General features: G+C 36.1%; 2 protein-coding genes across 5 annotated transcripts in view; one reads left to right on the plus strand and one right to left on the minus strand.

Annotated features, from left to right (window-relative positions):
* gzl (godzilla E3 ubiquitin protein ligase) overlaps nt 1-10358 on the plus strand; it is a 17015-nt gene extending 6657 nt beyond the window's left edge. For 2 of the 4 annotated variants that reach the window (XM_086530874.1, XM_086530875.1), the window contains exons 2-11: nt 1513-1693; nt 1987-2139; nt 2622-2808; nt 3080-3185; nt 3636-3741; nt 6676-6850; nt 7013-7197; nt 7587-7785; nt 8227-8364; nt 8671-10358. In XM_086530874.1, the coding sequence (XP_086387000.1) occupies nt 1667-1693; nt 1987-2139; nt 2622-2808; nt 3080-3185; nt 3636-3741; nt 6676-6850; nt 7013-7197; nt 7587-7785; nt 8227-8364; nt 8671-8840 (1446 nt within the window). In that variant the 5' untranslated portion in view covers nt 1513-1666 and the 3' untranslated portion in view covers nt 8841-10358. The remainder of the gene's footprint in view (nt 1-1512; nt 1694-1986; nt 2140-2621; nt 2809-3079; nt 3186-3635; nt 3742-6675; nt 6851-7012; nt 7198-7586; nt 7786-8226; nt 8365-8670) is intronic. The other 2 variants (XM_086530876.1, XM_086530877.1) reach the window with 1 other exon arrangement.
* Nucleotides 10359-14844: 4486 nt separating this feature from the next.
* Nucleotides 14845-17500, minus strand: part of LOC122243029 (replication factor C subunit 4) — a 19625-nt gene continuing 16969 nt past the window's right edge. The window contains exons 8-10 of the mRNA XM_086530878.1: nt 17451-17500; nt 16886-16969; nt 14845-15304 (exon numbers count right to left, since the gene is read on the minus strand). The exon at nt 17451-17500 is cut by the window's right edge and continues 66 nt beyond it. Coding sequence (XP_086387004.1) covers nt 15215-15304; nt 16886-16969; nt 17451-17500 — 224 coding nt within the window. The 3' untranslated portion in view covers nt 14845-15214. The remainder of the gene's footprint in view (nt 15305-16885; nt 16970-17450) is intronic.

Here is a 17500-nt window from a genome sequence, read left to right on the forward strand (position 1 = left end):
ATATAATAATATATATATATATATATATATATATATATATATATATATATATATATATTATATATATATATATATATATATATATATATATATATATATATATATATATACGGGCAGTAGAAGACGCTCCCCACGCCACATCCGAGCTGCCGGTGCGCACCATGTTTTAAACGTCGCTCTTGAATATGACAAGTTTTTAGCCAAAACCTCAGCATAATCATCATGTGTTATATATCAAAATATGCATAGTTAACCTCTTCCCCCATTTGCATGTGACAGGTTATTTACATGGGTTGGGAGGAAGATGGAAAGAGTGACCTTGGTGGGAGGCCTCACTCAGATGATAAAAGAAAACGGTTGAAGTAGTATGGTAAACTAATCATAATAAGTTTTATATTTTTACATAATGTTCCATAAATAAATAATAAAATGATTGCTAGCAGGGCGCATCGGTACCTCCCCTGGTATAAGCCAATCCCACTCTTATGTAATAATAATGAAAGTCAAGTAATCCATGGTATCATATACGACCTCTATTCTGAAAGATCTCGTACAGTAACCGGAAGAAAGAAAACTTAATTCCAACAGAACTCAGCCATGACGCAGTATGCGCGTCCTCGGGTTTGTCACGAGCACTGCGAGGACGCAGTATATGCGTCCTCATAGTGAAGGGGTTAATTATCTCTCCTTCTCTCTCTCCTTCTCTCTCTCACTCTCGCTCTCTCAATTTTAAGCATTACTGAATTGCACACTGAGCAAAGCCATTTGGTATTAGGACCAGAACACAGATTGTAGCAATATGATTAGCTTGTAAGCGATGTTTGCAAAGCCTCATGTGAATTGGTTAATTACTTAATATCTTTAATGATTATGATTTGCCATATTGCATTGTGGAGGATTATTATAGTCACATGGCCTTGAAGATATTTCAATATTGATACAAAGTGATGTGTTGCAAAAGAAATTCTGTTTGAATATGATTCTAGTTGCATTTGTTGAATATGCTTGTGTGTTTCTTGTATTTTATTGGTAGTATTTAGAAAAAAAACAATGTATAAAATGTATATAACTTCTATTTTCTCCCCAAAACTGGGTTCATGGAAAATGCTGAAAATGTGAATCTGCAAGAAAATAAGAATAGATCTAGGTTATTTATTTATTTATCTGGAATGGTTCGATATAAAAAAGGTGCTTTGCATGATACATATAATGTGTTAGCTTACTAGTATGTATGTCAAAATCAACTTTAGTCCTGTATGATATTTGATATAAAAGGATTGAAAGTATTATTACTTTATTGTTATTATTTTATATTTTAAAAGATGAGATATTGCATATATTGCTTGTTGTGTGACACCAATATTTGTCAGAGAGCATCATTACAAAATGGCTATGTACTGATGTTTAGTTGATTCTGTTCTGTATGGAATAAGAGAGGAATATGTGAATTCACATTTCAGTAGTGACCCAAAGAGCCACAGTACTGAATTTAGAAAATATATATTCTTGCAGATGCCTCGAAGAAGAAGCCATTAGCAGCATCGCCGGGAGCCATTCTTTGGGTTCGGAATTCATCTGCTCTACTCATGAAGACTGTGGTGTACTAGTCAACACTGTATGTGCTCTGCGTGAGAGGTAGACAGCAATCTTACCAGCTGTTCTCACCATGGAGCCACCTGCCAGATATCTGAGGGTAAGGGGATCTGTATGGCAAGATGATTCAGGTTTATCGTAATGGTTATTTTTACTTGTTTGGCGTCTCTCTCTCGCTCTCCTTATTACTGTATACTGTGTGAAATATATTGATACTGTATATATTACTATTCAAAAGAGAAAAAATATATATATGATAAAATTTGCCATCAGTAATCATATGTCCCTGTTCTGTATTGTATTTCTTTCTATATGCCATTTTTTTTTTTTTTTTTTTTTTTACTTGTGTCCTTTATGGTAGGTCTTTTCACATAAGTTGTATATACTTGGCAGGTGCTGTTTCTGGGACTGTGGTTGGTGGTTGGCCTGATCCCTAGATGTCTAGCAGATGTGGTTGTCATCTCCACGGTTACAAACAAAACAGTCACTGCCATTGCAGATCTTCCAGCTCTTTTTGGCCCGCCTCTACCTCTCTCAGGTTTTAAGGTATGCATTTTCATCAGCAGACTTACAAAAGATGTATATGTTTACAAGCTTAGGATATAAACTTAGTTGTATGGTATCTTCTGGAGTTTCTTGATTGCTAAATCTGATAACACGTCTCAGAATCACAGACCTGTGGTTGACATGTAAAACATAATATTTGTTTTAAGATCATCCTATAACCCATTCACGCCGGGGCCATTCCGGCTTTGCACGGTCGTAATACCAGGTTTTCGAACGCATAAGCCTAACACCTCGAGATTCTCGGACACACAATATCATATCTGATGCAAAAACCACAAAACATGTCAGCACGTCAACCGGCGCGAATGGGTTAAAGTGTGGATACATTGATCACAAATTACAATTGGTTCAGTAATATATGATATTACCTAAGGTTTTATTTGATTAAGTATGAAATAGGAATAGAGTACATAGTTGATACACTAAAATTATTAATTGTTACCTATTGCATGCCATAACAGGGATATGTGAACTATGTCTCCCCGCCTGATGCTTGCACTGTGGTCAAGCCTCCACCGCAAGAATATGCAGGACTGTGGATTGCACTCGTTCGAAGATTCAATTGCTCATTTGTTGACAAAGTGATAAATGCCCAACATGCTGGATATGCAGCTGTCATAGTTCATAATGTTGGATCTAACTCCCTGCGTGAGTATTGCTTTGTTTGTTATTTGCTTGCAATGGGTTGGTTATTGTTTTTAGTTTATGATTGTTTTTATCCTTTATGATGAAAAGGTATGTTAACAGCATAAAAACTTCTACGTCATCATGGAACACTATCCCCTTTTCATTGCTACCCAGATTTATATCATCCCACATTTCTTTCAACGGAAGGTATTGTTTTTTGCCAATGGTATGCATGGTTATTAGCTCATAGATTATACCATATCACTAACGTAATGTGTTCATCTTAACACAGAACCCATGAGTGCCGACCACAAAGCTGAAGAGGTGGTTGTGCCGGCAGTATTCATTGGTCAGGATGATGCTATTATGATCATAGAGAACTACCTGTATGATAGAGGGTAAGGCACATAAATTTTGTTCATGTATGAGTACATGTATAAGGAACATTTGGACAGCTTTTCATAATGTAAAAGGAAATAGATAACTGAGAAGTTGTTTCTTATTGTGAATTTATATTAAACCATGAAATTTCAAAGAATTATATTTGTGTGTGTGTATGTGTTATTCTTCATTTTGTGATAGAAATAGCAAGACTTTTTTTTATGATTTTAGACTGTCATAAGGAATACTCCTGGCAATCAAATGTAACAAAAAAATACTTCAGATTATTGATATGAAAATCTAACCACAAACTAGGGCAACACTTAATATTATATTCATTGTACGTTATTTTGATCTACGGTACTGGTATTTACCCTGTCTTTGCTGTTAAAGTGGTTCCTTTGCAGTGGTGTTAGTTCATGCCCGCCAAGCAGCCTTCTAATGATATTTTGCTACCCCCCCTGTAGGTACACCTTGGAGATTACTGATGACCTGCCTTTCAACCTGCAAAACTACCTGGTTCCCTTTGCCATTACCATAGGAATTTGCTTTATAGTTATGCTCACTTTTATGGTAAGTAGTTTATGCAAAATCCTGAGTTTGCATTTGCTTGCTTCTGTGTTTATTATGGCTGTTTGCATTGTTTGAAAATAAGGTAGGGATGAATGAGAGTAAGTCTTTGTATCTTAGTTGAGGGTTGATCTTTTTTAGATTTGTATCTAGAAGGTTACTTTTTTTATGTTTATTGGTTTCAATGCAGAATGTATAATTAGATGCTTGTTTATAAGTATACTTTAAACCAAGATAATTCAGGGAATTACTTACTGCTTGAAGCTTGATACGTTGTATATTGTCCTCTCTTCCTTATTGATAAGTTCCATAGGTGTCGACAAGCATCCTTAGCCCATTGCAAACAGGGGAATAGATTTGCTTGCCCAGTCTCCAGGATGAGTTTTATTTCAGAGCGAGACAGAGTCACACAACATACATGGACTTTTCCCACTCTCTTTTAGGCTCTCATTGCAAAGCTAGAGCCATATTTGTGTTTTAATTATTGTGTTTTACTGTATTCAGAGACTTATATCTGTCATATCATATCACAGGCTCTATCATTGCTGCAGTTGATTAAAATTGTAGTTCAGGGTCCGTATCGGCTCATTATTTTCTTTAAACTCAGTGTGATAGAAGTATTGCTGTTTTATGGGAGGAGGGAAAAGCAACTTAATTTTTTTCGTATTTATTTACTGTCATGAATACGACACATATAACCATCCTCGTTGAAGATAACATGAAGAGATAGGGAAGAGGAAGGAACCTATGCTTATGACTGTGAGTGCCATAGTAAAAGGCATCCTTACTGGCACTGGGGCAAATTGTAGACACTGGCCATGGATTGAGCCACCTTCTGCGGTACTTGAGGGCAAGAGGTCAGCAACTTGCTATGTGCCATCGCTCTATAAAGATAGTGCTTGGTAGAGACCATGGATGGATACCATTCAAGGGTCTCTCTCCTGCTGGTGCTAGAAGAAGTGGTGCCATCTTGGTTTTAGGGTTTAGGTGATACCCATTTTGCTTAACCCATTCCCGACGGGGGAATTCTAGCCTTGAATGTCCAAATGCCGGGGCGTTCGAATTATTAGGCCTAAATCAATTGAATGGCTGGCACAATACTGTGCCGCCCGGCAACTGGGCTTTTGAATGCGCGGTACACATGCTGTACCACCCGTCCTGTGTGGGTTAATATTACGGCAATTATAGTATTTCTGACTGCAATTGTCATCATCACTTACTCATTACTCATAGCACAATAAAATAACACAGTGGTCCAAAATTTCTAAACATCATGTATGTCATGACACCCATTATAATGCCAGAGCTCTTGCGCCATGTATGTCATGACACCCGTTTGCAGTGGTTAAATGCGTGGGGGGGGGGGGGGATTCAGAATCAAATGCCAAACAGCTTTCCCATCATGCGCTAACATCCATCACGTAGTATTTGTCACAGTTATTGGGTTGATATTAGTCATTCAGTTTTTTTTTTTTTTTTTATGGTACCTAATTGTATGTTATATGCAGTGTAAAGCTGAAAAGAATTCAAGGGTATTTTCACCATTTATTGCGTATTGTGGACTTTCTATATCATTAAGCAGCATATAATTTATTGCATTCCCTTTATAGTTAAATGCTGTAAGTTTTGTTGTAGTAAGATGAAAAAAGAAGTATCAGTATGACATTTGGTCGTATTTATTCATATCTATGGAGAGATTTGCTTTATTTTATTATTATTATTATTATGTTTTTAATTTTACAGATATCTTCTCAACTGAACATGAATGCATCCTTTGGTATTGGATTGACTATGTAACCTTTAAAACTTTACTTTTCATGCACAAAAGGGTCTATCAGCTGATTCTTAGGCCCCCTTCCGGCCCCATTGTCGACTGGACTCCTTATATACTAGGCTACATTGCCCTCATGTTGGGCCTACTAATAGCCTTTTTCATTACCATGGTATGATACAGTAACACCACTGAACCCTTATTTGACACTTGTGAATTTTCTTGGCTAAGGGTGTAGATAGGCATTGTTTATAAACAAAATCAAAGGTTAGTGTAATGTTTAACACTTTAGTAGGAAATGAATGAGGGTATATTAGTAATTAAGAATTATGAATAAGGATGAAAGGAAAGTGAATGGGGAATGTGCATGGACTTGCTTGTAAGTGTGATTAGACTAAGCTTGGTTGAAGGCTTGTTTTCATTTGTTTATTTTAAGTACATTTTGTGTATTATTATCTTTTATTCTCTACCTTCTGTTCTATAGTCTTTTAAAAATAAGTTATTCCCAAATTATAGCCACGTTAATTTGGGGTATTACCATTGATAAAAATTTTGTCTAGAATAGTTTTTATAATTGTATTCAGTGATTGATTTATCTGTAGGAACTCGTATGCTTTTTCAGAATATTTGATATAGCTGTTGTTTGTTTTTCTTTTTTTAGGTTGTGAAAAAGTAGTTCTATTTACTTATTTTCACACCAGTAATTCTGTTTTTCATGATGCAATAATATGTTTAGTTTTTTTATATATACAATATTTAAAGTAAGTAATATGCTTGAATATTTACGTAGTGATTGTGAATTCCCAGGAAATCATAAATGGATTACTTTCTCTGTCTCTCTCTCTCTCTCTCTCTCTCTCTCTCTCTCTCTCTCTCTCTCTCTCTCTCTCTCTCTCTCTCTCTCTCTCTTCCTCTCTCTTTCTTTCTTTCTTTCTTTCCTTCTTTCTTTCTCTTTCTCCCAGTCACATTCCCTCTCTCCCTCTCCCATGAACCTATTTCTCATAGATATTGGTCATGTAAGAATACTTTCTTAGTCACATTCTACTCAATACCGGTCACATGCATTTGTGTTCTCCCTCTCCCACCCTCACTCTTCCTCCAATTACCCCTCCTTCTCTCTCTCTCGTCTGATCTCATATAATTTCTGACCCTCTGTTAATTGACAGATCGTCAAGTGTGTCCGTGATTACCGTCGCTCTCGTCGGCACCGCCTCTCCTCTAGAGCCCTAAAGAAGCTGCCTGTGCACAAGTTCAAGAAAGGCGACCCATATGAATGTTGTGCTGTTTGCCTTGAGGATTATGTTGACAACGACAAACTACGCATATTGCCTTGTTCTCACGGTTAGTTTCTCTTTCTCTCTTTTTTGTTTATGTAGAGTTTCAGTAGTTTTTGCCAATTTAGTTGGAGTTGCGTTATTATTCTGGCATTCATTGGGGCCATATATTATGCACACATTCTAACCTTAAAGAAGGTTTAAACAGTATTTTATTCTAAATCTCCAGCTTACCACACCAAGTGCATTGATCCCTGGCTGACCAAGAACCGCCGAGTCTGCCCAGTCTGCAAGAGAAAGGTTTTCACCGGAGATGAACGGCCGTCAGACCTGGAGAGTGACTCGGAGGATGAAAGTAGTCCTCTTATAAATTCTGATGGAGGCACACAGGGAGGAACTTTTAACCAACAGAGGGTATGTGGTGGTTATATAGGTTGTTTGGGCTGTATAGTTTGAGTGACTCATTTTCATCAATTTTGTATTTCACTCTTTCATCTTGTGTTCATGTTGCACCCATGGAAAAAACATAAAATTTGAAATTAGAAATCCTCTCTGACCCATGAACGTAAGTGGTACAATATGTTCAAGAATACAGTTCTATCTTTGCGTGAGGTGTTGGGCCATTGGTAAGCCACTACTATTTATTGAAAGGTATTATTAAGGGGGGGGGGTTCATTCTTTTGACATAAATGAGATGTTTGTTCATTTGTACATTTATGTGTCTATTGAAAGTGACACACATATTAACAAAGAGTTACATGTTTTCCCATGTTGAGTTCCCTTTCTTAATTTTATATTCACAGGAAAATCCCTTCCAAGAAGCTGAGCGGCTCGCAGAGGAAAGGAGGCGACAGCGGAGGAGGAGAAGAGCCAGTTCCCGCAACATAGAGTGTGGACCTGAGGGTTATCAGAGGCTGGCGGAGTCCACGGATGAAGACGACGAAGAAGACCAAGAAGAGGAAGTGGAGGAAGGAGCTGGAGCAAAGACAGAGCAAAACATTGGTAAATTAGAATTTATTATTATTTTTTTTTTCTGCTCCTCTTCCTTAGATTTTCTTCGATTAAATCAGTGGGTTTTATATTATAGTATATTCAGGATTTATTTTTGTGATATAGTCTTGGTGACTGGCATAAGACTAAGTTATAGTTTTAGGGTTATATTGGTTAGGATTTGTAAGTACACTGGGAGAATCTGTCAGGTCCTGGTTGCATCATGTGCAAAGAGGGTTAGGTGGTAAGTAAGAGATTTTAGATTGATGTTGTTCCTTTAGAGGATGATCAGAGAGTTTCCTCTAGGTACCAAATCAACAGAACTGCCCAAGTACCACAGGGAACATACCGAGAGGAAATGTCAGGTCTTGAAAAGATAGAACGGGTCAGTTGTCATGCTCACAGTCTTTCTTCATGAGTGTTTGTATTATTTCCTGTTGTCTTGATTTACAGTTGATAGAAAAAGAGTTGGATCCAGGAAAGGGGAAGAGAGCGAGAGCGGAGAGGATGACGGGATGGAGTCACCTCATGAACCCCCTAGCGTTAGTGTAATTGTTCATGGTGCGGGGCGACCCACAACTGGACACGCAGGTTAGCTTTGATTTTGATTGTTGTGGATGTGTAGAAAGGGAGTAAGATCAGATATCTATCAAAATGCCAATTACCCACCTTGCATAGTGAGAGTTTTCATCCTGATGTGTACCAAGAAATATAGCCAGAAGCACAACTCGCAATTCTCTTCCAGTGAAATTCTTTCTTTTTTACATGCATGTCTATGTTTACTGTATCTGTATGTACTTGCCTCCTTTATGTGAATTGATTATGTCAACTGCAGGTTAGAGCGGGATGGAGATCGCCCGGACAACGTAGTCCTAATATTTATGTTTTCTTGAACAGACACAACAAGCCTAGCAAGCAACCATAGTGCAACGTCCCAAGGCAGTCCCCCAGGTCCTGTCCAGATTGCAGTGGATGTGGTCAATTGCAACCCTGCTGCCACTTCGCTGCCAAAACAAGCCCCCCATGTGCCGGAAGACGCCGGATCTGAGCGAGATTATGTAGTGTGAATCTGTTTCTTTATTTGAGGGTCTTTAATTCCTGTATTTTCTTGTTATGCATTTTCTTGTGCATAATCAGCAGCAGCAACAATTGTAGTATTAATTATGGAGACATCTTTTTCTTTCATATGATCTAGTTATAGCATAGATAAAGAAATTCATGATGAGGCCCTACTGACTAAGGAAATGCCTGTGTATGAGGCATTGGTGCTTTTTTGTTTTACACAGTAGTCTACATATATTAATGGAAAGTTGGAAGTATTGTCAGTGTGTGTGTATATGTATATGTATATCTATATGTATATCTATATGTATATCTATATGTATATATATATATATATATATATATATGTATATCTATATATATATATATATATATATATATATATATATATATATATATATATATATACACATACATATGCATATGCATATACATATACATATACATATACATATACACACACACATATACATACATAAATACATACATGCATATACTTCCATATATGTGTGTATATATTTATATATGTATATGTATGTATGAATATACAGGTTTATTTTGTTTTGTTTTTTTAAGATGGTCCGTTTTCAAGAGAACATATGGAATTCAGATTATGGCAGCACGGATATCCACTGTGTTTTTCTCTTTGTTGTCATTTTGGAGCCGATTGAGAAAATAGAAATAACAAGACAAGGGACATCTCCTTGTTACCAACGATCAGTGATCTTTGGAAGAGTGTTTAGTTGTCGAAAGTCATTGTGACATGAACAGAGGTGTTTTCTCAGTTTTTGTTGGTTGTGTGAGGTTAGTTAATTCCCTGCCTCTTTTCAAGTGGAACTTTAATTAAGGCAAACTGTAGTCCTACTGTCATATCTTCCAACATTGTGTCTCAAACTAAAGTGATATATAATGTAGATAAACCGAATAATACATAGAAATTGATCCATATTTTCTTTATACTCTGAGTCTAATAATTAGACTCAAGTATCCAAATGTATAAATATATTATTGATAAGTAGAGTTGCAAATTCTCATTTCTGTCTAATCGAATATATAGATTTTCGGCAGGAAAGTTAATACACTAGAAAATAATGCAGAGTTCACATCATTTTATTTTCAATATGTGCAGTTAAAACCATACTTTTGTGTCTTACGTGAGATTATTATTATTATTATTCATATTATTCATATTATTATTTAAAGTATATTTATGTATTTTTCCCTTTTTTAATTTTTTTAGTGTCCTCCAGATTTTCACAGTATGTGGAGTGTCTTTGAAGATTATATTACAGACAGTAAATTCATATTCAATGGACTGTATTCCATTTAGCAAAGTTATCCGACACAGAATGCAAACCATAGATCAACATTTCTGGAAAACCAAAGGTTAATGTATCTATAGTTCTATTACAACTGTTCTGTCAAATGCATATATCCCACAGCTTTGAATGGCTGATTGCATCGTGTTCTTTGACAGGTCTTCTCTTTTACAAGAATCCTGGAAAGAAATGAAAAAACAATAATAATAATAATAAAAAATAAGGAACAGACGAGAAAAGTCTCTTTTTCTGTCTTTCTCATTAGCCAAAGTAACCAAGTGAGGTTGGGTGCACTTGCATAGTATTAACTTGAGATTTTTCTAAAGCCTTGTGTGTTGATAATAATGATCTCGAATAATTGAAATAGAGCAAATCAAGCTGATTATCTCCATGTAAAAAAAGTAACAGCAAAAAGAAAAAAAAAAAATGTACATAGTAAAAGAAAAAGAAAAAAAAAAAAAGGAAAAAAAAAACAATATTTGCTTAATTAAATTTGGAGTTTGATGTTAAGTGTAAATATGTTTAGACCGAGTAATTGTGGCTTATGAAAGAGGTTGTAATACTTGAGTCTTATAGATGTTGTGATTTTTTTATTATCATTATTATTATTATTATTATTACTTTTTTTAATGGAAATGTATTATTGACTTCTTTATTTCTGATATTCTGTTTCTTAAGCAGCTCAGTTGTTAACAGAAAACCACTACATTCTTTTTTTCTTTGTGAATATGAAGTGTTGAGGGTCATGGATCCCACAAAATAGACCTTTTTGTGATCATTGCTTGAAGGAAGTCACAGAGCTGGAACCATAAATAGCGGAACTGCTTCATCTGCTTGTAACACGTGTAAGTATTTCAGATATGCATTAAACTTCGACCAAATAGGAATGTATTTTCTCCCTGATGAATAATTCTAAGATTTATTTAGATGTATTTGAATACAGAAGGGTTGCTGAATTATACATTTAGGAGTGAAGGCAAAGCAGGTATGTATCTTTATCTATATACGCTGCAGTTTCTAATTGAGCGTATAACATTGTGTTTTCTAATTGGTATTTTTGTACGGAACAACTCTGTTAATATGATATGTATGAAATATAGATTTAAGACAGTATTCAGTGACAGTCCATTATTTTAGATTTAAACTGTAAACAGTTTGAAGCTTTAGATATGAAATTATAATGTTATATGCATATAGTACATCTGGTGTGATATGTAGTACTGTAGATATAACTTCTTATTGATAAATATGTTTACATAGTTCATATACCAGTGTTATAAACCCCATAATTCAAAACCTCTATATTATAGTTCAGATTTAGGTTTCTATATTTGATACTTATTTCCTCCACTTTTTTTTTTTTTTTTTTTTTTTCCAAAAAGTTGCTGGCTTCACATTCTTAAGAAAGGAATTAAGAACTGTTGGTAGATTGTAGTCATTTCTTCTGTCTTTCATGTTTCTGAACTCCAGAATTGAGAAGCCACACGAATGTTAGAGTTTAAGTTAAATCTTTTAATCCACGGAATGAATATGGTTACGTGTTGTTAAATCACTTGTTTTGTTCAGCCAACAATGATATAGTTTCACTGTTCATCTGTTAGTGGGAGTTGGAAAGATTGGATTATTTTATATTGGTATCTTTGGGCGTTGACTCCTAAAGTCGGGAAAAGATCAGAAGTATAGAATTCTATATTGCCAATCACCTAGTCAGACATTATTCAAAGAAATGTTCATAAGTTAAAGATAATGTGAGAGGCATTACACTTCTCAAGTCATGCAGACTTCATCATCCTCTGTCTTATTGTATTAAGATAGGTCACTCATGTCTCTTTTTTTTTTTCTCTCTCACTCTCTCTTTTTAAGTTTCAGATTGTATTTACAAACATTTAATCTAATTAAGGGATAGACTCAAGACATTTTAGTATGATTGGGTGTGTAGTAGTAGTACTCGCCTCATTATCATAACAGAGGTTGGGAAAGATGGAGGTATTTAACATGTCGAAACTCATTGTATGTTGCCATGATTTATGAATATTTTCTTTATGTTAAGAGATGTGAAAGCACCTTTACAGTTTTGTCAAATATTATAAACCTGTAAGAAGTGTGAGGAGTCAGCTGCTCGTTATTTCATATCTTACGTCATTTCTGTAAACCAGTCTTGCCAGTCATGTACTACATTTTCCTTTTTGTGAAGCCTTCCTATAAATCCAATTGGTCTTACTCTTCTCATTGCTTTAGTATTCCAATCATGAAACTTTCTTTTTAAGCTTGGAAATTATGTTACTCTTAGACATATATATTGTGCAAATTTTATTATATATATATATAGAATAAAGTAAGTTTCTTTTATTAACCTGTGTTTCAATTATGGTAGTGTTGTCTTTTTTTTATATATACAAAATATCTGTGTACTATAAAAAATACAAATGAATTAATTTTATAATGAAAGATAAATGATAAAGAGGAAAGTGTCATTAGAAAAACTGTTAAAGAAATAAAATTTGTTAGCAGTGGCATGATAACAATGAGGGAAATAACATTGGTTGCTAATACTAGAATTGTTGATAGCTTTTCTCTTCAGTATTATAGAAATCAGAACAAATAAACCTCTAAAGGACAGCTAAGTTCAGAGCCACACATGCACGCAGGGAAAATGCATCTGTTAAGTCTTATTCAGATCACAATTAATTCAGCCATGTTTTCACTTTATATATTATCATATATGAATAACTCAGACATATCTCTTTGACAACTTTTGACATTTCATTCTGTGTATATAATTATCTGAGAATGAAGATATCTCTACTAACCCTAAGAGATGGGCCACATTTTAAGATGTTTGGTCTGAGCTTGGCATCTCAAGATAGCATGTGTCTATTATTTTCTAGAATTGTGGTATGATATATGGGTATGTATGATATATTAACCCACTCACGATGGGGGCATTCTAGCCTTGAATGTCACAATGCCGGGGCTTTCGAATTATTAGGCCTAAATCAATTAAACGGCTGGCACAATACTGTGCTGCCCGGCCACTGGGCTTTTGAATGAGCAGTACAGTACTGTACCACCCATCCAGAGTGGGTTAACCCATTCAGCCCTGCATGTTACAATGCCTGGGCTCTCGAACGCATAGGCCTAAACCGAACGGGCCTTGAATGCGCAGTACTGTAGTGTACCACCCGTCCAGAGAGGGTTAATAGTGTTATAATTAGTATTTGGCAAGATGAGTTCGTTACAAAACTGAAAGAATAACTAGCTTGCATTATGAACAAAAAAATAAAATGCAGTGTGAAAGTGATACTATTACCAATTGTTTTAGTAGGTCCTCTTAACTAAAGGAATGAATAGCTTGTAGTTTCAAAGGAAAAATGTAACACAAAAGTAATTCAACCCCGCAAAAATGAACACCAAGGAAGGGTTAAGGCTTAACCCAATGACGATGGTGTGTAACACCGTCGTGCCTGGTGACGGGGTGACACTAGTGTACGTCCCCTAGGTGATATTACTTAGGCCTGGCTTAGGGGGTTGCTAGTTCTCACTGGGCCTGTTGGGATTGGGTTAATATATATAGATATCAATGTGAATATAGACAAGCTAAATAGCAATGCAGGAACCATGTAGTTTTTTAAATAAAATAAGATGACGACAATAAATGAGCCATGGTGATCATCCATCTTTTACCTACTTGTGTTAATTTTGTTTGTTATTTGATTACCTTTGGTGGATTCTCTATATTTAACCCATTAATGACGGTTGACAAGGTATCACATCAAGGGGTGGCAGGGTCAGTCGCCGGAGACGAGATATTTCGTCATGGTTATCCTCCTGGCTAGCACGCCAGGTGATCCGGGTGTACAGCGCCCGGCCATAGCCAGTGCGGGCGAGATTCCCGAGGCATTAGGCTTATGAGTTTGAAATATTCCGGCACTTCGACCATTTAGAGCCAAAATAGCAACGTCTTTAACCCACTCACGATGGGGGCATTCCAGCCTTGCATGTTACAATGCCAGGGCTCTTGAACACATAGGCCTAAATCAGTTAAATAAATGACGCTGTATGACGTCACCCTGCGAACGGGCCTTGAATGCGCAGTACCCGTGGTGTACCACCCATCCAGAGAGGGTTAACCCACTTCCGACAGGGGCATTCCAGCCTTGCATGTCACAATGCCGGGGCTTTCGATCGCTTAGGCCTAAATCAATTAAATGACTGGCACCATATTGTGCCACCTGGCCACCGGGCCCTTGAATGAGCAGTACCGTAGTGTACCACCCGTCCAGAGAGGGTTAATGGGTGAAGTGTACCTATTTATAGATATACAAATTGTGCCATTTTTGCCAAGATCATAAAAATAACTGCAAAGATAGAGTATATGATTTATTAACTAAGACAAAAAAAAATTGTAGATTGTGTCAAGTTAGTGGAGTACTTCATTTGGAAAAAAAGTAGCAGAATAAAAAGGAAGGATAATGATGCAGATTGAGGTGCCCAAGTTAAAGGAATTTGTAAGAGATCAAATGCCTGGCACAAACGTTACGATAGCTCGATATTGTGGATGATTTTACTAGTACTAAAAATCTGGCTATCCATGCACATAATATAGACTGCTAAAGGAAACAATCTGAAATATGGATTACAAATACTATGTCCCCCTTGTAGCCATGGGAAGGGTTTGAAAAATGTCCAATAATAATGATCTTTTATTTTTGTAATACAAACAATCATTACTTCTGTCACTGGAATTTGTAAATTGTACAGAACTGACAAAAATAATACCAAATAGACTTTCGTAATAAAAAAAAATACATCACAAAACTTCTCCATGGGTATATTTGTACATTCTGACCCCATTTGTTGATGAAAATGTAAATACAAACAAAAACTGATCACACATTGTAGGGGTACATATATTATAAAGCATCAAAGTTAAGCAAATATTTTAACTTGGAGAGATATAAAGACAAACAATTAAACTTGAATATTCTAGTAAAATATCACGCTATCACATATTTATAACCGAAGGATAAATGCTGAATAACTAAAAATCTATGAGCTCTTCAGTTGCACATCTGTTTCATAATTGTGCAAGAAAGGTCCATCACTTGCAGGTATTCATCTCCTCCATCAATGAGTCTATGGTCACACACCTGCAATTAAATTTTTGTTTTTATTACTCTCAAGGTACACATTATTATATTTAAGAAATGTATAGGGAAAACATATCTCCAAATTTATCTTCCTAATCCAATCTCCTTCTTCCAGACCCTATCTCTACCTACCTACCTCTCTATCTAACTATCTCTACCTACCTCTCTATCTCTCTCTCTACCTACCTATCTCTCTCTCTCTACCTACCTCTCTATCTCTCTCTCTACCTACCTATCTCTCTCTCTCTACCTACCTATCTCTCTCTCTCTACCTACCTCTCTATCTCTCTCTCTACCTACCTATCTCTCTCTCTCTCTACCTCTCTATCTCTCTCTCTCTACCTACCTCTATATTTATCTCTCACTACCTACCTCTCTATCTCTCTCTCTCTACCTACCTCTCTATCTCTCTACCTACCTTTCTATCTCTCTCTCTCTACCTACCTCTACTTACCTACCTATCTATTTATCTCTACCTACCTCTCTATCTATCTATCTCTCTATCTAACTATCTCTACCTACCTCTCTATCTCTCTCTCTCTCTACATACCTCTACTTACCTACCTCTATCTCTACCTACCTACCTATCTATTTATCTATCTATACCTACCTCTACTTACCTACCTCTCTATCTCTACCTACCTACCTATCAATTTATCTCTACCTACCTATCTATCTATCTATCTATCTCTACCTACCTATCTATCTATCTATCTCTACCTACCTACCTACCTACCCCTACCTCTCTCTCTCTACCTACCTACCTCTCTATCTCTACCTACTTACCTCTCTATCTCTACCTACCTCTATATTTATCTCTCACTACCTAGCTCTCTATCTATCTATCTCTACCTAACTCTATATCTCTTTCTCTCTACCTACCTAGCTCTCTATCTATCTATCTATCTATCTATCTATCTCTCTCTCTCTCTCTCTCTACCTACCTCTCTATCTATCTCTTTCTACCTACCTATCTCTCTATCTATCTCTCTCTACCTACCTAGCTCTCTATCTATCTATCTATCTATCTATCCATCCATCTATCCATCTGTACCTACTTCTCTATCCGTCTATCCCTATCATTCCATCTCTACCTACCTACCTCTATCTCTCTCTCTCTACCTACCTCTCTATCTATCTATCTATCTATCTATCTCTACCTACCTCTCTATCTATCAATCATCCATCTGTACCTACTTCTCTATCCGATGATAATCAGATAAGATTAGAAAAGATGAGTCAGTACTCATAGCTGACAGAGGCCAGGCCGCCTCTTGCATATAGCCCAGACGAAGTGACGTCTTCGCAAATCTGTCTGAACTGAACTGATCTATCCGTCAATCCAGATCTATCAATCTCTATCTACCTCTCTATCTATTTCTATCTACCACTCTATTATCTATCTAGATCTACCTTGCTATCTCTCTATCTCTACTAACCTCATTAGATATTTATCTCGATCTACCTATCTATCCATCTCTCATCTCTACCTATTCATCTCTCTCTCTTCTTCATATTACATCTCCTCTCATTCCCGTTCAGTGCGATAAACAAACTCAGATGAACGACAGCCGCACTTACCGCCAGCCTCTCGTAAACTGTAGCTTTCTGAATGTCACCCAGTTGATTGTTGTTCATGAGTACATCGTGTATTTGGTTGAGGACCTGTAATGTGAGCGAGTTCGATGAAGTAGTGACCCTGAATGTTAATTGCGAGTAATATGATCGAACGAGGAAAAAGACCATCAATATAAATGTATTTCTTGTGAAATATTTACACAGTGAATGCTTGAAAAGAGGTTGGGGATGACTGATGTAGTGCAACATGTATGGAAAGCAGTGTTGCACTTAATTACCATAAGCAACTTCTTAACCTGTTTTCAGTTATCACCTACTTGTTAAGTGCATCTTGCTTCAATAATGATGATGATATATGATATGATATATGATGATATATATAATATATAATATATAATAAAATAATAATAGTAATCATAATAATAACAAAAATAATGATAATAGTAATACTAAAAATGAATAAACAAAAACAACAAAAAACGGATCAAATAAGACTTAACCAATGAGAAAAAGTACCAAAAGAAATGCCAAAAGTAATGAGGTAACTGCAGCCTTTTGTTTGCCTTACCTGTGTAGCAGAGTAGCCTTCGGCCATCATAATGTTTACAAAGTCACTCA

Source organism: Penaeus japonicus, unplaced genomic scaffold (assembly GCF_977035675.1).
Source record: "Penaeus japonicus unplaced genomic scaffold, GWHDUDI00000001_assembly GWHDUDI00000034, whole genome shotgun sequence".
NCBI lineage: Eukaryota > Metazoa > Arthropoda > Malacostraca > Decapoda > Penaeidae > Penaeus > Penaeus japonicus.